Raw genomic sequence first — 26,927 nt, 5'->3', positions numbered from 1 at the left:
CGTGCAAAAGAGAGGTGTTTTCAGAGATTGAGTTTGTGTGGAGCAGCATTTAATGTGATTCCAGTCACTCAGAGACACTAAAAACACTAGATCAAGGCTTGCTCACAAGTAAAAGAATCACTTCGCCCTAAAACACACAGAATATATATTTATTTATTTAAATCACAGCCTTTGTGATTTCATAATCACACAAAGCAGTATCACCATTTTGGTTTTATTTTGATACGGTCCTATTCCTATTAAACTCGTTTAGTTTCGGACCTTATATAGCTACAATGAGCCTAATAAAATAGCAAGGCCTTTTTTTCTCAAACTTAACATGTTTTTCTGTGAATATAAGACATAGTTAAACTATCTAAATGTGAAAAACCTTTTCCCCTTAACCATTATTCTCAAATGACCAATAAACAATTGAGTTTGCAAGTGCATGTAGACTCACAGTGAGAAGCATCATTAGAGGACTTGTTAAAACACTCCATGCACTTAACTGATTTGCACGTTTCGGTATAAACGGTTTCACTGCAATCTGAGTTCTCCATTAGGAGATATTCAGAAATCATGGGAAATCATAAAAAAAAATGTACCATCTTGAGAGAAAATTCTGTCACTTTTTTAGGCAATAGCTATGCAACAAGTCTTCTAAAAGAGTGAGTTGCTTTGAGTAGTCACTAAAATGAATGCTCACAAGCATAGGAAGTGCTGTTTTTCGGAGTAGGACAGGCACAAAAGAATGCACAATGTGGCACATTCAACACTCAACTCAAATATGTCTCCACAGTTTTGAATGGAATTGTTGAAGGGACTCACTAATCAAAGTGGAGACACTGTTCAGTTTTGGATCATATGGGCACTTTCCCTTCCCAGAATCCTCCTTGCCGGTCTCCAGATGGAAGACATATTCCTGAAAGGAAAATTTAATGCAAAAATTTGATTTCTGTGTCGTACAATCAATTATTCTACAGAAATGTTTTGCATATACTGTATAGTAGGTCCTCAAACGCCTATAAAACATGACGTGGATTAGATCAACAGCGTTAGGCGTGTGAAGACAAAGACAATAATGCACAGTTGGTAAGAGAAAAGCAATAGCGCAAAATTAACTAATCTCAAAGATAGATTCCAGAATACAATCTGTATATAAAAAGTTTCACTATCCAAACTTCTTTGCCATGCTCCTGATAACACCGGTCTAATCCTGCATCGTGAGCGTGGCGAAATGGCTTACTGACACCGACCCATTCCAGAATCCCTCGGGCATGATGTAGAAACACTGACTGACAGGTATTTGGATGTGCGATCTAGGGACTGCCACAAGCGTGTGCTGACATGCCCCGAAGACTCACCACGAGAAAGATCTATAGCTTTCTAACCCCAGATTTTCAGTCATAGAAGGAGACAGAAGAGTGCAAGACATTTCTAATCTAATCTATCAACATTCATTTGAAGGAGAGCGGAACGGCTGTCAAAATATTCAGAGTTCTCCAGCATTAACAGATTTCCTTTCACCCATTATTAAAACCAACAAAAACAAGCCAACACTGCCAGCTCCTGCAGGGTTGCTTTAAATTAGAAATGACAAATTTGCTATAGATACCCTATATTCTTCTGTTTGATAGATGTGATGTTAGGAATTAGTAACTATATTCTACTGCAAAAAAATTGCTAAATTTAGTGAGTTACCTGAATAACCATTAACAAAAGGTTTTCAAATGCCTTATTTCATATGTGTTTGTCATCAATTCATGCCACAATTCAAGTTATTATTATCATTATTATAAAAAATTATTAAATAAATTTAATTAATAAATATGAGTTTTTAATTATTTTTATTAATAAAGCAATGGGTTAGATTTGTCTCTTTTTACCAGTGACGATTATATTAAATAAATGGATTTACAAAAATAAAAAAAATTATATAATTAATATATAATTAATTAAAAAACAAAGCAATTAAATCTACATTGTAACGTTATGTATAAATACATTTTAATATATATAAAATACATTTACACTGGGTTTAAGTGATGCCAATTTCCATTTTCACATTTTAATTCAAAATTTCTCTCGATGTAAAGTTCTATTTCTGCAGTGGTAGTGCATTAGGAGCAATGGTTTAGTAAACAAACGTGTATTTTAAGGTTTGAGTCTCTACATTGTGATGCTCAAACCTACAGTGAGCTCAGGTCACAAAAAGGTTAAGCACTTCTTCCTGAGATGTGAAATGTAGGCCAGCTGAAGTATTTGAGTAATGTTTAGCTGTGTAGGTCTATTATTTCCTATGCTTCTTTGTGTTTGGAAGAGCTGCCTTGTGTTTGCGCTCTATCAACTGCCTGAAAGTGTGTGTCACTCCTTTGAGGGCAGAAACGTTGAGGTGGGTGATCAAACTAAAACCGAGAAGGTTATGTATTGCAAGTTTGTTATTTATAAAGAAATTGCAATATTACCAGAAAAAAAACACACATTCTGATTACAAATTAACATTCTTACAAATTAACAATTAACTTCAGAATTGAGGTTTGCAGGGTGAACTACAAAGAGAGAAACATTCAACAAGCTAAGACACTACAGAAGAACAAAACTTAAACATAGATCAGCCGACAGAGATTAACCATGAAGACAAATTCTACAATTAAAAGAAAGCAAAGACTTCAATGCACAAAAAAAAAAACAAGAAATGAAACAAAGAAAACAGGTTAGAAAAACAAGACAAAGAGTTAACAAAAAACAAGACATGACAAAAGAAAAAAAGAAAACGGGTTAGAAATACAAGACATAGAGTTAACAAAAACAAAAACACCTGCAGACATCAGACAGATGAGGCGAAACAAGAAAGGCACAGAGGAACGAAAAGCATGCAGGTTAATGCATCTTTAGACTGAAGGAGAGTCATCAGGCTCGTGGCAGACGTCTAGATCAGTGTCCCACCTGTAGTCCGGTCTCATCAAACACTATTTCAGGTTCCGCTGCACGACTAGATCTGCCTCTGGTCTGGGGCATCTGGAGATGCATGGCGGTCTAAAAAAGAACATACAATAGTCACATGACTTAAGATGTTACTCACTTACCAGGTAAGGTTGCCCCTTTCAAAAAGAAAATTAGGACAGGTACATTCAGCTAGGCACTGAGGAGAACTTTAACACTCAGAGAAACAATATTCATTACATGTATGTTGTATCTGTGAATGCTTTTGCAAGTAAAAAATCATCTCTTTTCCAAAACGAAAAAAAAAAAAAAATCTTATTAATAATCAATAAAATAAATAAAGAAGATAAAATAAGGAATCACTACAAGTATCTGAAACAGTAAAGGCAATCCCAGAATAGATTGCACAGTTGCACAGCACAATGTATAATGATAATAAAACATACAACATACACTTATTTTATTACACTTATTTTATGAGTGTAATTATTTTTTTTTAGATCAAACACACCTTATTTCACGTGTGCAATCAATTCGTGCCATTTTTTGTACCTTTCCCATTTTTTATTAGATTTTTTTATCATTATTTTTATACATTTCGAATTATTTTTATTATTGCAAGCAAGCAAACAATTTTATTTATATAGCACATTTTTTAAACAACAGACGCTGCCCCAAAGTGCTTTACGAAAATAATAACATTAAAATCATACAACAAAACAAACATACCTTATTCAAAAGCTAAAGAAAACAAATACGTTTTTAAATAAGACTTAAAAGTTATAATCGATGGAGCTGATTTTATTAATATGACAATTGCTTCGATTTGTCTCTTTGTATTCTTCCATTCTATCCATTTACATTTACGTTTTCTATTTACTGTTATTTTTAAATATAATAATTTCAATAGTGCAAAATGGTCCATGAATATATGAATAAATCATTAACATAATCAATAAACATTAAGTATTTTGTGTACCATGTAATTGTATGCCCCGCTTTCTGCATTGTGCTTGTTCATCGCCACTTCATTTAGGAAGTTGCATTGGTAGAAGGTGAAGAAGACTCTAAAACCATCAAAACAGACTAACTAGCCACCTGGTTTACTGTGCACTCTTTTTCAGCAGGGACATCAAGCTTGCTTACTAGGTTTCGGAAGAGAGTTTGTGTATGAACGATATTAAGCACTAAAGATATTTTGAAGTGTAAAGCAAAACTTGTCTGGGACTGTGGTCTTATCATAGCGTGCTGCTATTGGATGGTTTGATCGTGATTGGTTGCACAGCTTAAGTTAATGTCCTTGCAGTTGGCCACATCTGGATGCCTTTGGATTAATGTGCGCCTGTATGTGTTAGACATGATGTGTGTTGTGCTCATTGGGACAGACGTGGAGATGTTTGCCTGACTGGAGGACTTTGTGGACGCAGTCTGTGACCCAGGTTTCCTGTCTAGAAAGAGCAGGGTGTGAGGGGTATGATATCACCTCTCAGCTCTTATACCAACATTCGACCACTGAGGGCATTAAAAGATGTGTGCCAGTTAAACATTGCTGAGAAAAGTTGAGGCAATTCATTATTATGGAGGGCTACAGACCACCAGTACCATACTGAGACACTACAATGGGAGTTAACAACCTACATGATACACATCTCAGACTAAAAACTAAGAAACTACAGGAATAATTGTCGTTTTTTTATTCACCCTCATGTTATTCCAAACCCATGTGACTTTTTGAATAACATTCAATGCATTAAGTTCCGAAAATGTTTTTCATTGTTGGCTGAACTTCACTGTTGGGTGAACCATTAAGAAATGCAAAACCAATTAAAGTAACTGTAATATTGGCATAGGTGTGTGCGTGTGTTAAGAAAATAAAGTAAATGGATTCCCAACTTCTGACTTCTGTTAATTCCACTTTAAAATTCCCTGGACCGCCATTAGAGAACAAGCATTGTATTTAAAGCTGCAAAAGTGCTAGCTGCACAAGCAAGGGTCCTAATAAGGCAAAGAGGGTCCACAGAGTGATGCCTGGCTCGAGTGAAGAAACTCAAGCTCCTCGGTTAAAGAGTAAGACTAAACAGGAGAGAGAGTTATAGTGCGCTGGGGAAGGCAGCTGTGAGGGTGAACGCCAGCCAACACCTGGAGGGATTTTAATGGGGGAGGAGGTGACACAGGGGGACGGTGAGTGAGAAATCACACTTGATGAACTGTAAGAGTCGGTAATGGATAGATTTGTTGAGAATTCTGGAAAAGGAATATCTATAAATACAGTAAGAACACCTGTGCCTCACAGGTATCCAGGTGTACCCGCTATTGTTAAGACACATCATTCATGCCCTGTTACCCCACTCTCAGAAAAGGTAGTTACCATAGGCTTGCGTCCTCTGTTGACATAAGTGCACACTGGGTTGTAGGCGCCTGTCCCGCACACGTACAAGTGCGTCCTGTTCCAAGGCTCAATCAGACGGATGAAATTACCGCACTCGCCCTGAGAAAGGAAACAATCACGGTAATTATTTTCACACATGTCTGTGACAGGCTGAACAAAATAGCCATTAGACAAGACATTAAAAATAAAACTGAAGTTTTTTTAGTTCATGTCTGTTAGCTTTTGGGTTTTGTTAGCATTATATGCTACTGCTAAACAATAAGAAAATAAACTTCAGGCAGATATAAACGTGTGAAAATTAGTCCTTCAGTTCTGGGAAAGCAGACCAAAACATTTGACGGCAGAATTTAGGGATTGTTTGTCCAAATACAAGAACTGTCAAGTATACGGGTAGCTAGCTATAAATATATAAGCATTTTATATCATCTCAAACTTAAACTGTATTGCTCCACTTTCACTGTATTTGACCTCAAAGTTGGCTGTAGAAGACAGTGCAATATGACAGTTTATAATAATACTCATAATGACACAGTTGCCCTATTAGTTTTGCTTTGATGCACACAGCCTTTTAAAATTCTAGGATTTTTTAAACTTTATTTTTAATAAGTCTCTTATGCTCACAAAGGCTGCATTTATTTGATTAAAAGTACAGTAAAAACAGTAATATTGTAAAATACTATTACTATTTAAAATAACTATTTTCTATATGAATATATTTTCAAATGTAATTCATTCCTGTGATCCAAAGCTGAATTTTCAGCATTATTATTCTAGTCTCAGTGTCACATGATCCTTCAGAAATCATTCTAATATGCTGATTTGAAACATTTCTAATACGAAGCATTTCTTTTTGTAATCAATGTTGAAAACAGTTGTGCTGCTCCATATTTACTGTATGTATAAACCGTGAACCATTTTTTCCAAAGATTTCTTTGATGAATAGAAACAAGGTTGAATTTATTTGAAATAGAAAGATTTTGTAATATTATGAATGTATTTACTGTCACTTTTGACAAATTTTATGAATCCTTGCTGAATAAAATGATCAATTTCTTGATGGTATCCAATTATTATAACTATATTATAACGATCCAAGTATTTCCAAGGTTTTTAAACTCTGTACTGGCAAGCATTTCAGCAACCTTACATTCAAGAGTTCAAAAGATTCAGAAATCAGAAGAGCTACATGTGGATTAATTTCACAGCAAGTGCATTCAACATTATTAATCATTCCTAAACTGTTGTTGAAACCCATCACATCCCGCCACCAAACTGACACTAAGTTCCATACCAGTGCACAACAAAAAACCCCCAATGAAATGCACCCCGCTGATGTGCAGATGATCAGGTGATGCACACAGTTTCTTTACCAGACCACTAAACCGCTTTTCCAATTCCATATGTCCACGAATCTAGGAATTTGACCGGTTGGAGTTCATTGCATGCTGAATCTAGCATCTGTTTTCCTTCTCTAAATATATATGAGTGCATACTGTATGTTTTTGTGTGTGGTGTCTGACCTGGAAGGCTGAGGTTTGCAACACATATATTTGACCTCAGCACTACTCCTAAACTCGAATATCTCACTTTCACTTAATTTATATCGGCAACTATTTTTTGTTGAGTTTAAGGGGGCTATAGACCCTGACCAAACGACTTTGCATATGTTGTGTATTTGTAATGACATTTACAGCTTAAAATCCAAACCACAAACAGATGTCACATAGCCATAGTGTTTCACAAGTGAGAGCTGGCCGGAGATATCCAGATGAGTTAAGATGTCTAAACAAACATATCTTGTGAGCAAATGTGGACCAACTGTAAACTGAAAAACTGGTTGTGTATGTTGTTATAACACTGTCTTGAATAATTCTTGGAGGAATTATTACACTCATTTGAAGAGCTGAGCAGTTATCCAAGAGTTCTATTCTGTGTTTATCGCGGCCTTCCAGATTAGAGCATATGTGAGTGGAGTGGAAGCAAAGAAATTGAAAGACAGCCTCACGTTTGTGTCTTTGCCACTTAAAACACACTCCGTTTTCCTTTGTGGAGAAACAGGCCAGTGTATCTGAAAGAGAGAGTATCAGAGAGAAAGGTCAATCCCATTTGTCACAACAATGACACACTATCTCAGAAATGATCCACTTTAACTCAACAACCTTTCACCGTAATGAGCTGGACTTGCCAGGGAATGTTCACCCTGAATTTTTACAAGGCCCTGGGGTTCCCCACATATCCAGCCTTTAGTTTTATAGAATTTAATAGTCAGTTTCCTGAATTGCTGTGAGCTAATCAGTAAAAATAACAGTGATAGAGGAATGACCCTTGGAGCCTGCTGTGATTTAGTTTATGGCTTGTGTTTGTCCAGAAACTGAATCCAAAATATTCTTTAAATAAATAAAGTAATTAATAAAACTGTGAATAATAAATAAAACAACTTAAATAAATAAATACAAATATTAAAGGATACATTAAAAAAACTAATAAAAATATATTTAAAAAAAAGAATAAATCAAATTAATAAAAACAAAAGCTGTAAAATAAAAGCATACAACTTAAAATAAATAAATAAAATAAAAAAACAATTAAAATACAAAGCTGAATCAATAAATTATAATATATATATATCCCTGTCTGTCTATCTATCTATCTATCTATCTATCTATCTATCTATCTATCTATCTATCTATCTATCTATCTATCTATCTATCTATCTATCTGTGTTAGTGGGAGGCAGTTGGAGTGGGTTTGTGTTGGTTCTTACTATGAGGGGTTCTCGGTTGATGTCATGGAGGTCCAAAGAAAGGATATAGTCTTTGGTGCCCACATACATGCGGTCGTGATCCTCATCCATGCGCAGGATGCGATAGTCTGATGTGTTCAACAGGAAAGAGAAGTGATGGGCTGTACCAGTAGACCTCAGATCTGCAGAAAGAGAGAGCGAGAATGAGAATTCAGGTCAATCAACAAAAAACAGACAAGCCATTTATTGCCATGACATTGTTTGTTTTAGTAAGATTTACACAGAGAGAAAGAGCGTTTCCACTCCCAGTTTCATTCCATTTCCATAATTCCTGAAATACATCTCATAAAAACATGGCAGCTTGACAATAACATAATAGTTTTGGCCACAGTTCACAACAAAGTATAATCAATCCTTTTCACCATATGAGGTAAAAGAGAGTTTGTTATCGCAGGCTCAAAACATGGCAATCGAATCTTTAATCATGTCTTCAGATATTTCCAATCTTATCTTAGAGACACACAAACATAGTGAGATCTGGGGGGGAAGAAACACTTCACTGTGTTTCCAAAGCAAAAGGAAGTTATCAATAAATTAAACAAAATATATGTGCTGGGATTCCTTTTTGGAGTTGAAAATCTAGAAAATCATATAAAAAGATACTATATTAACATTTTTGTATAAACATAATTTTAGGATGTGAACAGTTATGGAGGGCGTAAAACTACACGTATACTCAACAGACATCAGTTAACCTGGTGTTGCACACAGGTCACGGAGGACAAGGAACACACACACACATACACACACACACACACCCACACAAACACACATCTATTCAGAGCGTATGTCAATCAAAAAGTCAGGAATCACCCATTAGAGATAACGATTAAAAATTATTTCTAATCTTAGTATCAGAACAAATCTAACGATGAATCAGGGCTTTGATTGACAGCAGTCACAGCGGTGTGTGTGAGTCTCCGTCTGTGAGATTATTTGTGTTTCAGCTCAAGGCACAACCATGAATCCATCATTTAGAATGTGTGTGGATAGACAGCCAGAGGAAAAGAAATAAGTAAAAGAAAGGACAAGTGAAAAGAAAAAGAAACGAAGAGCAGAGGAGTCTAAGAGTGAAACAGAAAGAAATAAAAAGAAAAAAGAAAAAGAGAAAAAAAATACAAGAGCAAAAGAGAAGTAAAAATAAGAGGAACAAGAAAAAAAGAGTGAAAGAAAAAGCCTGAGCCAAAGAACTAGCAAAAACTGAATGAAGGAGGAAAAAAGAAAAAAGAAATCAAGATTAGAAGAGCAAGCAAAAGAAACCAAGAGAAAGAGTGAAATAAAGTGAAAGCAAAAAAAAAAAGGTAGACTCCACATAGTAGTTCCATCTCCTCTCAGCACGTCTGTCAGCATCTCCTAAACATCTGTTTGTTTTAGCAGCCCTTCTGACTGACCATCTGCTGGGTCAGACCACACTCACATCAGTGTGTGCTTCCACTCAAGACCCAGGGGAAGCTTTCACACATAAGACCATGAGCTCAATCCCGCAGCACAGTACATCACTCACATTTAGCACATGCCCGTTCTAAAGCTGGCACCATAATGCTGGGATGGGAGTGCTGGCTAGATTGTTAGCAAAGTCATAGCACACTTCTCCTCAAATATCCACACAATATCATTCATGTTTGTTGCATAAATAGAGCAACATTAAATGTTAATACTTAGGGAAGATCAGCTCTAATAAATCAGGGAGCAAGACAGTACAGCCATTCTGTCCACCACATAACCTAAATACTGTATAACACTCCGACAGAACATTCACCACGTGTATTCAATGATTTTTGCCAAGCCATGCAGCAAACTAGCACCTGAAGCTCTCAAAGAAAACACCAGTGTTTAAAATCTGGAATGCTCTACTGGGAGGGGAAATGGAAGTTTACTATTGTAGGAATTCAAGTATGCACTGTCTCTCTGAATTCACAAAGCTCACTTCAGCTCTAAGGCTTGGCATATGGTTGGACCTGATGAAACCAGAGTAAATACAGTGCAGAGACTGTGCATGCCAAAAACTAAATGTTACCCTTATCTCCCTCTTCTCTCATTCTCTCCGCTGACTTTCAATGCCCCAAACTGTCTCTGATTCCCTCTCTTTCTCTCTAGCAAGACAGAGGGCCACCTGTGGAAACAAGACGAACTGTCTAAAGAACACTCTACTCCAGTACCAACAGCTTCACATCTATCCAGGATCCATCCGGACACAAGAACTTCCTTTAGATAATATAAGACTAAAGTCTACCTAGAAGCAATAAAAGACAGTGACAAGACGCAATGCCAACAATATGATCCTCTGACAAGTGGAAAATGCACATAGCCCACACGCATATTGGCTAAGAAACTAAGAAATCTGTAATTTGATTCAATACCTTTATGTTTTTTTTTGTTTCAATATCCGAATTAGATATATTTATATTCAATAAATCCATCCAACTCAAACCGCATCTTAAATATATACACTTTTTTCTTCACAGAGCTTACTAGGCAACACATTACAGCTGCATCCAAAAGTACAGCCTAAGTATTGAAACTTAGCTACTACTGTACCTTCTGGTGTCTCATTTGGATTAACTTAAAGACATATAGGACTAATAAAACATTAGAGGTGCTGAAATATTGCAAGAAAAACCACATAACTGGTCTTAATAAGCTCTACAAGGCCATCGTCTACCAAAACCTCAGCATTCTTTGATAGATCCATTTTCAACCTTTAGGTGAAAGACCTGTGAAAACCCAGTCAAGTGGTGCCAGATAAACCCTTTAGGAACACCATTACCTTGTGGAGCCTTAGTAGCTGACTACTGGGGGGTCTGTTTTGCACACACTAGAGACTTTGTCTTGATAATGGCCCCTCTCTGCTTCACCTCTGTAGCATGAAATGGCTTGTCGGAGGAAAACTAGAACTTGGTGTTGTTAACGAGTAAGTAACATGAACCGTACTTGCACTTTTTAGCCTTTTTTTTTACAATTCCCACTCTCATGGATACATGCCCACTTTGCTCTTTACATGAGCAGTGTAGCAGGAAGAGCCTGAGGGATATCCATTGCTAAATACAGCTGCGATGTTCAGCTCCTTCTCTTCTTCTACCTTCTCACATGGTCTTGTTCACTCTAAGTTTCTCCAATCAACTGAAAACCTTCTTGCTTCCTTCACACCGTATGCTCTTGAAAACCCTAAGGTAGGTAACGTGACCTGGTGGGAGTTTCGGGTGTGGATATGGGAGATCAGCTCTAATCCATTCTTGATCTGCATGATGGTACCAAGATTTCCAGCAATGACCTCTTTCTTCCTGACTGGCTTTTCCAGTTGCTGGCCAGAAACAATTGAAGAGCATGCATGCTGGGCCAATTCTGCTCCAAAACCCACAAAAGTACATGTTCCCATAGCATTACAATCATAAGCTGCTGGATAAAGTCACTTAGCCTAAGATGTAGCATTAGTTGCATTTAACGCTGATATGGTTCAGTTTGCAGCCCCATGCAGTGGTCACTGTACTGGATAGGGGGCTTCCAAGATTGCCTGTACTATCTGGATTAGCTGCTTTTAGTAGTGAGCTTGACATTCAAAAAGTGAAAAACTATATACAATAGTGTCCTAACAATGTCTAAACTTCATCCTCCATGAAGAAAACTGCTTTACCAACACACTCTCCATTGCTGAGAGACATCCAAAGTTCACATACTCAAAGATTAAAAGCATTTTTTTTCTGTTTTAGAAAGACAAAACAGCTGGTGAATAGCATTAAAACATAAATGACTCATTCCTTTATCTAACGGTCAGCTGTTCAATTTGTGCTGCCAAGTGTGCTTGATTTTGGCTGCGAGAGCAGATATTATGAAAGGTCACAACCTTTTTGTTGATGCCACTGTAGGACATTTCTAGCTTGGGAAACACTCATCTCAGAATACAAACTTTACCCAAAATGTCTTCATTTATTTTTCATAAATTTTTTATAGGAGTATTTGTGAATTATTTTTTCCTATATACACTATGCAGTATTGCAAAGTTCAAATGTTTTGATATACACCTATTTACACATATTTAACATCATTATTTCCAGCATAATATCTGTATTTGGAGGCAAAAATGGTAAAAGTAAAAATAAAACTACTTTTATCATTATTGTTATTATTATTATTATTATTATTATTATTATTATTATTATTATGAATACTACAACAAAAACGACTACTAATATTACTAATATAATATAATAATTTGCAAAATAGGTTAGATAAACAAATTGTGAAAATAAATAAAGATTATGGTTACCTATACTTTAATCAATAATAATAATAAATTGCAAAAAAAGTTTAAAAAAAAAAAGATTATGGTAAACAAAAAGTATTGTAAGTATAAATAAATAAATATAAAAACTATTCCTTAGTAAAACAAAAGAGAGAGAGAAAAAAAGTGGAGTCAATCAATCCATGTGTCTCAAATAAACAAGATTTCATTTTGACTTTCCTGGACATCTAAAATGTGAGTGGAAGCATTTGATCTAATAATAACAATCATTCAACAACAAGACTACTTGTGAGTCCAGATTGCTAGCTCTGCTATTGTCTTTATACACAACAAGAACTGACAGTCCATCTTGTGGCAGATTTCTCCAGTTTCAAATTTGGTTAAATTAAAGAACCACTGCCAAACGCTGCAGAGCAAAGGCCTGTAGCAAATTCAGTCTGCCCCCAAGGAGAGGATAGCAGCAAAAGGAGGAAGAGAGACATGAGGGCGGTTTGGGATTAGCATGACACCATGTATGCAGGTGGTCTGCGGACGAAGCCAGAACCCAAATCATTGCTCTTTACAACGTACGCAACACGACTGTGTACTGGCTCACTTGCTCTCACGCACAAGCAGAAGTGACATTCTCTAGACACATGAAGTGATAATTACAGTTTGAGGAGCATGTGACACACAGAAAAAAAAGTTTCCACCTACTTATATACACATCATCAAAAGAATGACAACATCATCTTCTAGGACAAGATATAGAATTAACTGAACTATAAGCAACTTTGAAGTCTGTATAAAAATAATTAAAGTGGTATTTGGGTGAGCTTGTCCATTGCAATACCAGAAAGTTAGCCAAAACTAACAGTTACATTAGTAAAAAAAAATTACCAAGAAGTCTGGCAATAATGTTACTGTTTTAATGAGACTGGCTCATTGAGTAGAAAGCAATGTTTAAGAGTCTTGCTTAGCAGCCATTAAAGTTTGCAAGTTTTAACACATTCTTTTTTTTCTTCTTTTTTTTATAATGCCTTTGCCTTGTCCAAAATGTCACTTTGCACTGGAATTAATGGTGTGAACTAGTGCTTTCCATGCTAAAGCTTGACAGCCGCCAAACACCTGCTATATGTATGTCTTCTTAAATTGTGTAACATGAGTGCCAAACTGGTTTCTATTGACTTCCATTATAATTTTGATTATTTTGTTCATGGGAACCAAAACTGTTTGGTTTTTAACATTCTTCGTAATATCTTATTTTGCGTTCCACAGATGAAAGTCAGAAAGTCAGCCATACAAGTTTGGAATAAAATAAGTAAATGATGGCAGAATTTTCTTTTTTTGGTCAGACTATACCTTTAAGGCCTTCAAATTTTGCATACTGTATCGTCATGTGACCCTCATCGTTGCCCATTCATGTTGAACAGCTTGCCTTGTGTTGTCTTGTTCCTGCGTGTGGCAAAGTGGGCCGAGCATCACACACACACACACAGAGATGGCAGCAGTCCAGCCCACTGCATGCCGCAGTGCACTTGTGTTATTGTTCTCACACATGCTGATTTCCTGTAAGACTCAGATAAGAGCTCACAGAGAGCAGAGAGGGGGAAAGATGTATTTATCCTTAATATGTTCCAGCCGGATGTTGCACCTGATTCATACCTAAAGTTCTGGAAGCCTGGTTGTATATGAGGTAAGTGTGGTCTTTATCAGCTCACAGTACAGTTTCATTAACCCTAGAGCTATGACTTACGCTGTTAAAAGTCTTACCTTAAGAGCAACATTATTCTGTGTCAAAAATTAATTCACACTTGTTTCTCAGCCTTTCTCTCTCTCTCTCTCTCTCTCTCTCACACACACACACAGTTTTTGTTGGCCTCCAGGTTCAAAAGATGATACAACGGTGAAGGAATGTTTCTATAACTACTGGAAAGCAGGTCTAGCATATTCTTGCTGTTTAGTTTGGACCTGTTTTAATCACAGATAAGAGCAACAGAAAGACCATTATAGAACACAACAAGAGTGGAATGAAACATTTTAAAGTTCTAGTTTATACATTGTCCCTTATACATACATACATTATATATATATATATATATATATATATATATATATATATATACATATACATATACATATACATATATACACACACACACATATATATTGTAAAAAGCATTAAAGATAAATAAATAGGTTATAGAGGTTATATAGCCAAATATCATACCATGCACCCCAATTTACATCTGTGTAACCTTATATATCTGCAGCATTTAGAAGGCGTGCAATTCTTTTGCCCATATGTTTTGAGGTGTTTTCAGGTACACTCGGTTTCTTCGCTGGTTATTTCATCTGGAACAAGCAAGTCTAATAAACTACATCAGCAGATGTCTTTCGACCCACAGAATACACCTACAGCTGTGTGTGCCACATCAGTTCTGTTTCAAGATCATTTAAAAATGTTTGCATCCATCATCATGTGTGTACAAGACAATAAAAAGGCACCTATCTGTCTCACAGAAATAAACATTTTAACATTTAAACATTTTAATAATATCTCAATAATACTAAAATAATACTGGTAATACCCGACAGATTTCAATGAAACCGTCCTAAAGAACTCCACCAGAGTTCTTCAAAATGTTGCACTGTACTTGACCCGAAAGAGAAAATTGACTATGGAAAATAGTTTATGAAGGTCTAATAGCGACTCAATATACCACAGATAGGTTTCTCTCTCAGTGCACGGCATCTGTTAAGAAGAGACACAGCTTGCTTTGAATTAGAAACATCTGTGAAAACACAGCTCTCTATCACCACAGACATGTTTTATTAACAAGCCTTCTTTTAACAGCGATCAATCTGGAGCATCTGCCTCTCACACACGTTGCCCTCATGCGCCCTGACCTCAGGAGTGTGGCTGGTCTCGGCTGGCCGGGGATCAGGTGTATGCTAGAAAGAGATTGCCTTTATGAATGACAATACTGAGAAGAGTGAATCTGAGAAAGGTGAATCAGAAAGAAACTGAACAGCTGTTTCTGGCAGGACTCTCCTGTCTTTCTCAGTCATACAGAAATACTCATTCCCGCCAATGTAAATACATCAGGCCCACAGCGCCGGGACTTAGAAGCAGTGAGGCATCAGTAAAGACTGCTTGAGCTCCAGATTAATCCAGGATTAGCCCCAGGGTCAGGGCCGCTGGCCTCGACCTGAGCAGAATCAGGAAGCAGGGATTGCAGAAACTAAGTGCAATTACCGCAAGGAATATCAATGAGGTTTACAAGCTCAAAATGAAATAGAAAAATGGAAAATACACAATATTGTTCATAAGTTTGGGGGTCAGTAAGATTTTATTTACAAACCCGATTCAAAAAAAGTTGTGACACTGTACAAATTGTGAGTAAAAAAGGAATTGAATAATTTACAAATCTTATAAACTTATATTTTATTCACAATATAATATAGATAACATATCAAATGTTGAAAGTGAGACATTTTGAAATGTCATGGCAAATATTGGCTCATTTTGGATTTCATGAGAGCTACACATTCCAAAAAAGTTGGGACAAGTAACAATAAGAAGCCGGAAAAATTACATATACATATGTATATATAAGGAACAGCTGGAGGACCAATTTGCAAATTATTAGGTCAATTTGCAACATGAATGGGTATAAAAAGAGCCTCTCAGAGTGGCAGTGTCTCTCAGAAGTCAAGATGAGCAGAGGATCACCAATTCCCCTAATGCTGCGGCAAAAATAGTGAAGCAAAATCAGAAAGGAGTTTCTCAGAGAAAACCTGCAAAGAGTTATCGTCATCTACAGTGCATAATATCATTCAAAGATTCAGAGAATCTGGAACAATCTCTGTGCGTAAGAGTCAAGGATCCGGGTACTGAAATGGCCAGCCTGCAGTCCAGATGTTTCTCCCATAGAAAACATTTGGTGCATCATAAAGAGAAAGATGCGACAAAGAAGACCTAAGACAGTTGAGTAACTAGAAGCCTGTATTAGACAAGAATGGGACAACGTTCCTATTCCAGAACTTGAGCAACTTGTCTTCTCAGTTCCCAGACGTTTGCAGACTGTTATAAAAAGAAGAGAGGATGCCACACAGTGGTAAACATGGCCATGTCCCAACTTTTTTAAGATGTGTTGATGCTATGAAATTTAAAGTCAACTTATTTTTCCCTTAAAATGTTACATTTTCTCAGTTTATACATTTGCTATGTCACCTATGTTGTATTCTAAATACAATTTTGAAATAAATTTGAAACTTCCATATCATTGCAGTCAGTATTTATTCACAATTAATACTGAAAAGATTTCTGAAAGATCATGTGACCCTGAAAATTTGAGTAATGATGCTGAAAATTCAGCTTTGCCATCAAATAAATAATGTTTAAAATATATTAAAATAGAAAAGAGTAATTTTAAAATCGCAATGATATTTCAAAATATTACAGTTTTAAATGTATTTTGGATCAAATAAATGCAGCCTTAGTGAACATTAGAGACCTCTTTGAAATACATTAAAAGGAAAAACTAAATACATTTTAACAGCAGTGTATTTTTAAAAGAGCAAAGCCATACTTGCTCAGTTTTTACAGAATATACATTATTTCAAATTCAGCAGCTGTTTTACATCGGTACCTATTAGTTCAGAAAATAATATTCCTAACCGACGACAATTTGAGATTGAGGCTGCAATTGGACTTGCTCAGAAACAAATCATAATGAACATAGCAGTTCGGTGGACTTTTGTGGTCTTCTGAGACTACAGGCCACCCTTATTTCATTTACACACTGCCAAAACCCATATACACTTTCATCGTATGAGTATGAAGATGTTTGACTTGGCCTGGACCAGAAGGAAGTTCAAATTCAGCGTAAATGTTCCACTTCATTGCTTGTTATTATTAAAAATCAGAGTTTTGAAGACCGCGCTGAGAGGGTTGAGCCTCAATAAGCTCTCAAAACAAAAATGTGAGAAAAGGGTTGATTTCATTCTACGTACTTTTTCCATTCAGGTGTCCAATGTGACATACTAATATAGTTTTGAATGTGATGTGATGTGAAAGTCTAGGGAGGTTTTGCACTTATGGGAAGAACAGATGTCTGCACCGTAGTCCAGTACTAAAACAGTCTCCCGAAATGACGCCTCAGGCAGAATTGCTACATCATCCTTAAAATGAAAACAATGCCCTCCTTAAAAACACACGCTCTAAAAACAGCCTCGGGAAATGGGAACGGTGGAGAAGCACTTCGTCAGCGACACTGAAAGATTTTCAAAGCACGGAACGTCTGAGACTAGCAGGTTTTCCGCGAGACTTCCTGCCTGTATCCTGTGACATGCTGACGGCTAATTTACAGTCACGGACATCCAGGAAGGTGATCTCTGGTGTCCCTGGAGGTGATGGGAAATGTCCTACATACACCCTGGTGAGAGAGTCAGAATGGTGGGCCATCACAGTAGAGGTCAAGGGGTCACAGCACGGCAGAGGTGGCCGTGGAATTGTTCCCCCGTTTCCTCTGAGACAGACGAAATGGAATGCCAAAAGTGACAGAAACCATTGTGAAGGAACCCTATCCATAGGTTTACCGCCCGCTGCGGGGTCTCTATAGCGCTGTCTCAGTGCTTGTCACTCCAGCCTATGGGACCTGAAGAGTCTGTATGACTGTTGCTTTTGTAAATGGAAAAGATTACATATAGAAGTGACTCTTTTCACACCATTCGTTCTATAAGACCTATAAGAGCCAGTGCATGAGAGAAAGCCATCATTGGTGTTACATTTGGCAGATGCTTTGGGTGCAATCTGGGCTGCATATGTTGCATTTTCCAAGCCAGACAGGAAGGAAGCGGGATTAGGATTGAGTCAACACGTTCATCTCTTTCGCCCAGTCGCTTTTCCTCTACGTTTATGCAAGCACTCATCTGAGAGGGAGGCGATTAGCTGCAGACAAACAGCATTGTGGTTTTGTGTGCCATACGTTCACCCGGCACCCCAAACGCACTCTCTCATGGGAATAAAATGCCAGCTGGTTAACCCTTTCAGGACAGCTTCAATCACCATATCAGGGACCTCAAGGATGGACAGGTGTTGTCTGTCTGATGATGAGCCTGTAAAATGACGAGCTCAAGTAGTCTAAGAACTGCCTGATTTAACTTGCTACATTTATGGTATAGGTCTCTTTACAGTCACGCTTTTTCACATATTTCACCTAAAATTTAAATTTTTCTTTATTCACCCTAATATCATCAATGTTTTTCTTCATGACATAAAAACAAGTAACATGTTATAAATCATAAAAATAAGATACAATGTTTCTTTCCATACAATAAAGAGTGAATGGATGTTGGAAAGCTAAACACTCTATACTGTTGCTCTACACTCTATAATCACTCGTTTCTATAACATAAAATAAATTAAAAGACAAGAAAATACAAAATTAGTCTTTATAAAATTTAATGAATTAAATAATGACAGACAATGCTTAATTTATTCATTTGGGAAGTGCATGTCACCAAGTAACAACTGGACAGAGTTAGGGATGCTTGGGAAAGATCCTTTATATTTGCATATTATTGCACACATTCCTTTTTAATCCCTTCCAAATTAGTACCTTTAGTTTCACATACCTTTAGCAGTCTTTCTTATTCATTAATTCTAATGCATTTAGGGCAAATTTTCTTATAAATTATCTAATGTTGATACTATTTTGTTTATTAGTTCCTGTAGCTCAATTGGTAGAGCACTGCGTTATTAAGCGCAAGGTTGGAGGTTTGATTCCCGGGAACACAGGAAATGTAAAAATTGATAGCTTGAATGCACTGTAATTTGCTTTGGATAAAAGCGTCTGTTAAATGCATACATTTAAATTTAAATTTACATTCTGACACCAGGAAACATGCAAGTATTTTGTCCACATTGGAAAGAGACTTTAGAGACTGAAAAAGAAGGAAGCTGGGCAAGATTAAGCAGATAGTAATAAGAGGAGACTGAGATCTAGGGTTAAAGGGTTTCAGATGATTTAGTGACTCCCTGTTGACCATTAATTAAGAGAGAGAGAGAGATTATCAACATGACCGTGACAGTAGCCCAAAAAAAAAAAAAAGAAAAGAAAAGAAAGGCCAAGATTCTCACTCATGAGAAGAAGACAGCTTTCAACTCCAAAACCCAATTATAATCAGCAAGCCTTTATTAAACACTCTTTTTGTGGGAGAACAGAGCAGAGCCTGAAAAAAACGATGACAAAAAAGAACCATTTAACTTAGAGGTATGGAAAAATTCAGCCTATGAATAGTTTACAGTACTGCAGGCGAATGAGGTAACCATGCAATCAGACCTGGCATGGAAGGTAACTGTCAGATGATTTACAACCCGAACCTTGCCAACTTCAAGACACAATGTTGAACAAATACTTCTGCGTATAAGAAATGATGTGTTGCTGTAGGCTCCACCCTCAAGAAGAGCTCCGAAAAGAGCGTGCAGTCTCATCTGCATTTTGAAGATTAGTCGGAAAGAAAGTGCTTGACATCTTGAAACGTTTTTCTGGTTACATCAGTTCATAATGTACACTATGTAGGGTGAAATGAGTAATGAGCAATTCAACATTTATAAACTTAAATAAAACAATATTTTAAACTCATAAAAGTCTGTTGAGTGAATGTAATGTCAGTTAGCAGCTGTACGGCATATCGATCCAGGTTATTCATTCACAAAAACATAAAGAATCATTTGTCTTTGTTTAAATAACAGCCAAATTGCATTTACAGAAAGTCATTATGGAGCCCTACAATTCACTTTCCCATTGTTTTAAATCAACTGGGTGGTTAAAAAGTCATTCCAGGTTTTTAAAAACTGGTTTGATCAATGATATGTAAGAAACAAGTCCATGACATGATTTACTTGTTGAACTCACTTTACATTCTCGCCCAGAAACTCTGTATTGATGTTGATTCACCATGTTGCTACACCATCAGTTAAGAGGCTCATGTTTCCTTTTTTTTTTTTTTCATAATGATCAGACATTAAGCTTGCTTATAAGTCAGCCAGCCGAGTCCATTAGTCAACCACAACATGGAAACATTTCACTACACATCCTATTTTCTCAGTTAAAAAATACCCACATGAATTTCCATGTTGGTTTATGCTGGTCCAGCTAGTAGACCATTGATGAAAATGCTAGTTAACCACCACAGTCTTTCTGGTTAATCTGGTCGACCGAGGTTAATGCCGTGGGAAAAAAGGTTTGTCTAAAATAGATCTGTCTTCAGATAAATCCTTTCGACGACACACTCCATGCAAGTCTCTCATTGTGTTTTACACACACAAAGCATCCCGATTAGCTTCCAGCAGGAGGGAGGTCGTAGGGTTATCATAGCAATGCGTCTAGTAGACGGGGAGGGTAACAAGCTGTCCAACCTCATCCAATGATAGTACACCCACACTTAAACCTCATCCTCTTGCACCCCTGTCCGTTGCAGATAAACTTAATTTCTAGATAACACTACATTAACCAGAATCCACTGTGCCAAAGAAAACCAGAGACATATGAGAGGATTACTATGAGACATTATTGTTAAAATTTTATTATGATGCCCTTAGTGGCCCCTCAACCTGACCAAATTCATCGCTGACACAGTTTGCTGTTGGCATAATGGGCTTTCGCATGAGCTGACTGATACGAAAGAGGATTTGCCAGTTGCTATTGATTTTCTAAAGAGAAATGGAATTCAAAAAGCAATCATCTTGATTTGCACAGGCCAGTAAACATGAGTCAACTGCTGTTGTCTGCTGAGGGTGGTATTTTAATAAAAACACAATTTTTTTTTTATTTCAGTACATTATTACTTAAAAAATTTTTTTTGAACAATTCAGTAATATTGAAGCAGAAATGTTAAAATTAATTAAAAACCCTCATGCTCTTATTTGTGAGGAAGTATTTCTGTAATTATAGGAAAGCAATATAATCCTCTTTATCCTGATCTGATTTTTTTTTTTATCATCTCTTTTCCAGGAAAGTTTGAATATGTACATGCTCCAAAAATCCAAAAGGCCCAAACTGTACCATGTGTTTTTCTGAGGATTTCAAGCCTCCTCATTAAAGGGGTGGTTGATTATGAATCACTTTTTTTTTTTTTTACTTCAGTTAGTGTGTGATGTTGCTGTTGGACCATAAACAATGTCTGAAAAGCTAGGCTCAAAGTTAAATGCAAAGGGAGATCTTTTCTTTTAAAGAAATTGCCGTTTAAGGACTACAAAAGAAGGCTGATAGGGACTACAACAAGCTTCTTCCTGTGTTTGTGACATCACTAACCCCGCTGTTTACATAAATCCTTCCCTCAGGAACATGCAACAACACGTAATAGTACAGGTGACATTTCCAGACAACGTGCACTAGACAGTTAGTGAACACACTTGGCCAGCTAACCAATCTGAGCCAGTCTACGTATTTCTTAGGGAGGAGCTTCAGAGAACCAGGAGCTCAACAGACTGTTTTATGAGATCGGAAACAGCTGTGTAGAATAAAGGTAAAATATGTGAAAATAATTAATTTTTTTAAACAAAGACTAAACAAACACAATCCGCAAAAAAAAAAAAAAAAAAAGGATCACCCACCCCTTTAAGTTTAACCACAATCGCTGCAGGCCATATGGATTTAGAGGAAATTTAGGAGAAATTTAGTCAAAATGTAGAGGAAGATGTAAGCAAAATATAATTCTTCATCGTGAAATTTGACACCAAAATGATTTTGATGTTCCCCTGAACATCCCATTAAAGATAAAACTTTGTGCTGCACTTCCAGACTTCTTTGTCTTACATGAGTCTTTTTTTACACACCAGTGAGATCTGGATATCTAACAAGCCCCATTTCTCTCACAGAAGTGCACTTACAGGTCTGCTCTCAGGAGAGGGAAGCTGAGAAGAGAGAGCTCTCATCCATCATCAGAGGTTTGCCTGGATTAACCAGGCCTCATAACTTCCCAGTGCCAAGCAGTGGTGTAAACCTTCCTCTCCCTGCCTTTTATCATCCGAATCCCGACCATCCATTCTCTGTATCAGTCATTAGGAGTAGCCTTGGGTTGACCTCACACTTCCAATTAATAACAAAAGAATAAGTCAACACCACCTTCTTAAAGTGCATGCACGGACAGGCGGTTTCTTGCAGATCTTATTTATCACCCAAGGTGCAAAGGGAGTAGAATGGTACAGTAGTTACTGTATGAAAAACAGGACAGAGAGAAAACATGTAGGACATAAAACTATTTTTATTTATTTATTTATTTGCACCTATATGTTTAAAATATGAATCCATAGAATTCAACCTCCAGGAACATCTAACCACAGTCGAGCTTGTCAGACATCAGGCCCAGACTATAATCCCCAACTCATAAATCTCCAGCCCCTGTGGCTCAGGTCTCACACATTTGGGATGAAAGATAAACAGTGAAGGGAAAGAGTGACAGTCCAATAAATTAAAACCCATCTAAGAAGCCTGTTTTTCTTTACCATTTCTCCCCTACCAGCCATTTCAACCCTAACAAAGCCTCCAACCTGTCAGAGCTCATTCCAGTTATGCATGATTGACAGATGAAACGCCCAATCAAGTTTGACTGGCAGGCAGGACATCCTAAACCATGACCTAACGTTTGATCTCTCACCTCCAGCAGTCAGGTTGCTAGACAGCCGTAAGATGAAGACATGAGATACTGCTTTCTTTCCCCCCACAAATTCTGAGTTTGCGTCTCAGTTAACAGAGAAACCTGGATTTTTCCATCAAACTACCAATCTCCAGGGTCTTAACTTCATACTTTAAGTAGCAAAGAGCCTAAAAGCGAACTATGCTTTATAATGAAGTACCTATAGCTAAGACTCTCCCAAGCCCTTTGAGTTCCTATGAAGGGGAAAATGAGCATTGTTCCTAAATCTTGGAGGCAAAGATCGCTCTATCTGGGTCTCTGGTCATGGTTCAGCAAGATCAAGTGAAGAAGAACCTCCCTTTTTCTCACACTCCTTTGTGGCTCCAAGGTTTTGCAAATTAAGCATAAAACAAGCGTAACCAGCTCCATTGAGAATGCCCCCTTGTCCAGTGAACGAGATTAATGAAATTCCAGCACAGTGCCAAAGCGAACAAATACCTAGCGTCACTGAGTTAGCCATTAATACGGCTTGTTATTGCTGGCTTCATTTTTACAAGAAAAGGCAAAGCCCTCATAAAAGCTCATAAATTTTCATCACAATTGTAATATTGAGAGGCCACGTTAGGCGAAATCTGAATACGTTTCTAATATTGACCATCAATGGCAATCTGAAACTAACCAAATTTGACTTGAAATTAGCAAATTGTGGAGTAACGTTTTGTGTGTAAATCCACAAATCTCACAAGTAATTTCCGATGACCGATATCGCAATATCAGCAAAGCTACCTGCAGCGTAGACATGTAATCTGTCTTACTCTTTTAAATGTAACTTCTTGGCTACATCCAAAATTTAAATACATTTCTAATAATGGCCACCCATTTCAATTAAAAACTGAGCAAATTTGACTTGAAATTAGCAGTTTGCAGAGTAACTTTTTGTGGGTAAATTGCTATCGTAATGCCAGCAAATCTACCTGTAGTGTTGGCATGTAATCTATTTTACTCCTTTCATGTTAACATCTCAGCTAAATCCTTCAGTCAAGATAGTAGAGCTCAAAGAGGAAGCCTCTCTTTCTCTGGGTAATATGCTAATCTGATTTGGAAAAGAGCCAATGATGTTTTCCTACTTGTTTGTTTGTTGTGTTTCACTAGACTTTTCTTCTGCAGCTTATCCAGAGATAACAGCCTGCTCAAAGAGAGTAAAAGAGAGAGACCGCCGAGATGCCACCCCATGATTTTCGGTAGAAAACATTTTAATTGCTTTAGCAATTAAGCAAGACGAGTCAAAAACCGAGCATGCCTGAAAATTCCCACCGCAAGACATTAATCTACCTCCTTGGGCAAAACTATTCCTCAACGGAACGAGCAGACGGCGAGAGAAGGAGGTGTTTGATTTTCTAAGAGAGATGAGAGAGACGCAAGACTTAGAGAAATTAGGAGACAACAGAGAAGTTCTAATCTTCATGAATTAGACGAAAACATACAAGTAAAACATGCATTAATGTATGTAATCCCTCTTTGTTTATATATTCAATATGAATTTCAGACCGTTTAGTTTAATATATTCTAACAAGAGTCAAAGATTATTATGCTACTCTAAGAGAGCTCCAAAATGCATGCTATGATGTTGCTGTATATAAACGTACAGTATAAACTAGAAAGGAATAACCTAAAAAAGTGGAGACAGCCACTAAACAATGAAGATATCCCAGTTGCTGTCATGCACTGGTGCTCTATGCATGTGTGTTGAATCTGAGAATGAACACACACATGCACACAAGCACACACACAATCTGGGTGCTACATTCAAAAGAGGGGAATGGTATCAGTCTCAACATCTTGTTCGACAGATTACAGCACAAAGCATTTCATTAAAGGGATTAAGTCGTAATTCAATCCTCCATGGATTCACTGCAAGCTCTGGCTTATGGATCGTGAAGAGTCTTTTGGTTGAAAATCTCTAAAGCGTGTTTTTCTTTATCCTACATAAAGTGTGAAACATAAATGTATGACAATTTGGACATATTCCTTTACTAGCTTTCCATGGAGGTAACATGAAAAAATCTAAATGGATCATTTAACTTAATAAATGCCCCTGTGTTAATGTGCTTAATAGGCAATATTATTCTAAAAGAAACAAAATGTTTCTTAAAATGCAATAACTTTCTCAGACTTTTATGGATTCAAAGGCATTAAAAAACAATTAATTAGCATAAAACAGCATTAAAAAAAACATTTAACTTGAATTCAATGAGAAATTAGTACATGAGCATCAATTGATTTTATTAATTCTTGCAATATATATATATATATATATATATATATATATATATATATATATATATATATATATATATGGATGAGATGTTATTGATACCTATTGGCTACTGAGAAGTCATTAAAAAAAAGAAAAATAGGAACAAAGCAATGCATTTGCAAATTATGTGAAGAATAACACTCATATATCTGAATAGGTGAGATGTCCCTGAATACTTAAATCCTTAATCTTACTATCATTTTCATTTGTAATGGCCTATTCTCATGAGCCACTTCTCATTAACCTCATCTATTGAGAGACTTCAGACTGGTTATGGGAGAAAACGGTCTTGTTCAAATCAGAATAATAAATGTGTGGACTCCAAATCACGTTGGACTCCATCTGGGAACAGATCGGAAAACCAACCCTCTGTTTCTGCATCAAACTGAGCCATTATAAGCACAACTGGAAATAATACAATCACCTACAGAGAGACATGGAGAGAGAAACAAATTGAAGTCTACGTTGAGAAGTGTATGAGCCTGAGATGACAAGTTTTAAACACATCATATTTTCCAGCGGTTTGCGTGACCGTAGGTTTGACAGTCATACGTGATGTGATGATTATTAAACAGTACTGGACTTGAGTGCTCTCTTAACCGTGGCTTGTCAAAACTAAGAAGCGAATCATAGAAGAGGTCGTCCATCTAGCTATAGTTGAAGTTTCCAGCAATTAATTCTGTCACATAGAGTAAATAGCAGTAAAGACCTTGGCTACAGCAGAATAGCCACAAGATCACTGCTTTTTCCCACATTCTAATGAAATGCCATAAATCAGAACAGATGAAGGCTGTTAAAAGTCACCTCTCCGTTCTTAGACGAGGTTGGCTGATGCCAGCACTGTAACTAGTTTGTTCTTTCCAGGTATGAACTGGAACCACTTTGGCAATGCAAACTGGCACAAAACCTTGAGAGGGAGTGATGCTGGTCTTTCACGGCAGGAGAAATGTGTCTTGATATAGAGCAGGTTATTTTGCTTCAGGTAAGTAGTGACACCACGACTAACAGACTTTATCAAACAAAACAAAAAAAAGATCACTTTATGCTCGAAGTTCATCACATTAAAACTTACATAGAAAAAAAGTTACATTATTATTATTATTTCTGTTGGGCGAGTTTGCTGTGGGTGTCCAACATATTGTAAAAACATTTTTTCAGTGAGTCACGAATATGATGCAATGTGAAAATAACTTTCCAAAAAATGGTTTCTGAAAGCAGTGGGATTTTTAAATGGTCCAAAATCATTGCTGCAGCTGTTCTACTAGCTAATTGATGGAGTAATTAGTCATTTCTTACATAAAATAAACCAGAAGTGGGTGATGACAATCATAATCCCGTGGCAGTGGTCACACACTTATGCAGACAGGATATGTTCTTAATGGCAATGAGAATAAAAAGAATGGCTTCCTCACACATCTGGAGCACAGCCTGATTATACATTTGCTTCACGACGCCCAAGTGTCACCAGCACACATCTACTCAACAGCCAGAATATAGACTGTTACTCAACGCTCATATTAACACGTGTGTGCATGGAAGATAAATTCTAAACATGTCCAAACAGGACCAGCACTACAGGAAGATCGCTGAGGCATCAACCTTAGGGGCTGGGGGGAAATCTGATTCCTAC

At 36.9% G+C, this 26,927-nt stretch overlaps 1 protein-coding gene across 1 annotated transcript in view; it reads right to left on the bottom strand.

The window, feature by feature from the left end:
• LOC128022154 (semaphorin-3F) overlaps window positions 1–26,927 on the bottom strand; it is a 60,347-nt gene that overhangs the window by 20,936 nt on the left and 12,484 nt on the right. Inside the window, exons 3-7 of the mRNA XM_052609442.1 lie at window positions 8,076–8,236; window positions 7,317–7,379; window positions 5,291–5,410; window positions 2,926–3,015; window positions 808–901 (exon numbers count right to left, since the gene is read on the bottom strand). Of these exons, the coding sequence (XP_052465402.1) occupies window positions 808–901; window positions 2,926–3,015; window positions 5,291–5,410; window positions 7,317–7,379; window positions 8,076–8,236 (528 nt within the window). The remainder of the gene's footprint in view (window positions 1–807; window positions 902–2,925; window positions 3,016–5,290; window positions 5,411–7,316; window positions 7,380–8,075; window positions 8,237–26,927) is intronic.

Source organism: Carassius gibelio, chromosome A11 (assembly GCF_023724105.1).
Source record: "Carassius gibelio isolate Cgi1373 ecotype wild population from Czech Republic chromosome A11, carGib1.2-hapl.c, whole genome shotgun sequence".
Lineage (NCBI taxonomy): Eukaryota > Metazoa > Chordata > Actinopteri > Cypriniformes > Cyprinidae > Carassius > Carassius gibelio.
This window is presented reverse-complemented; position numbering and strand designations above follow the sequence as displayed.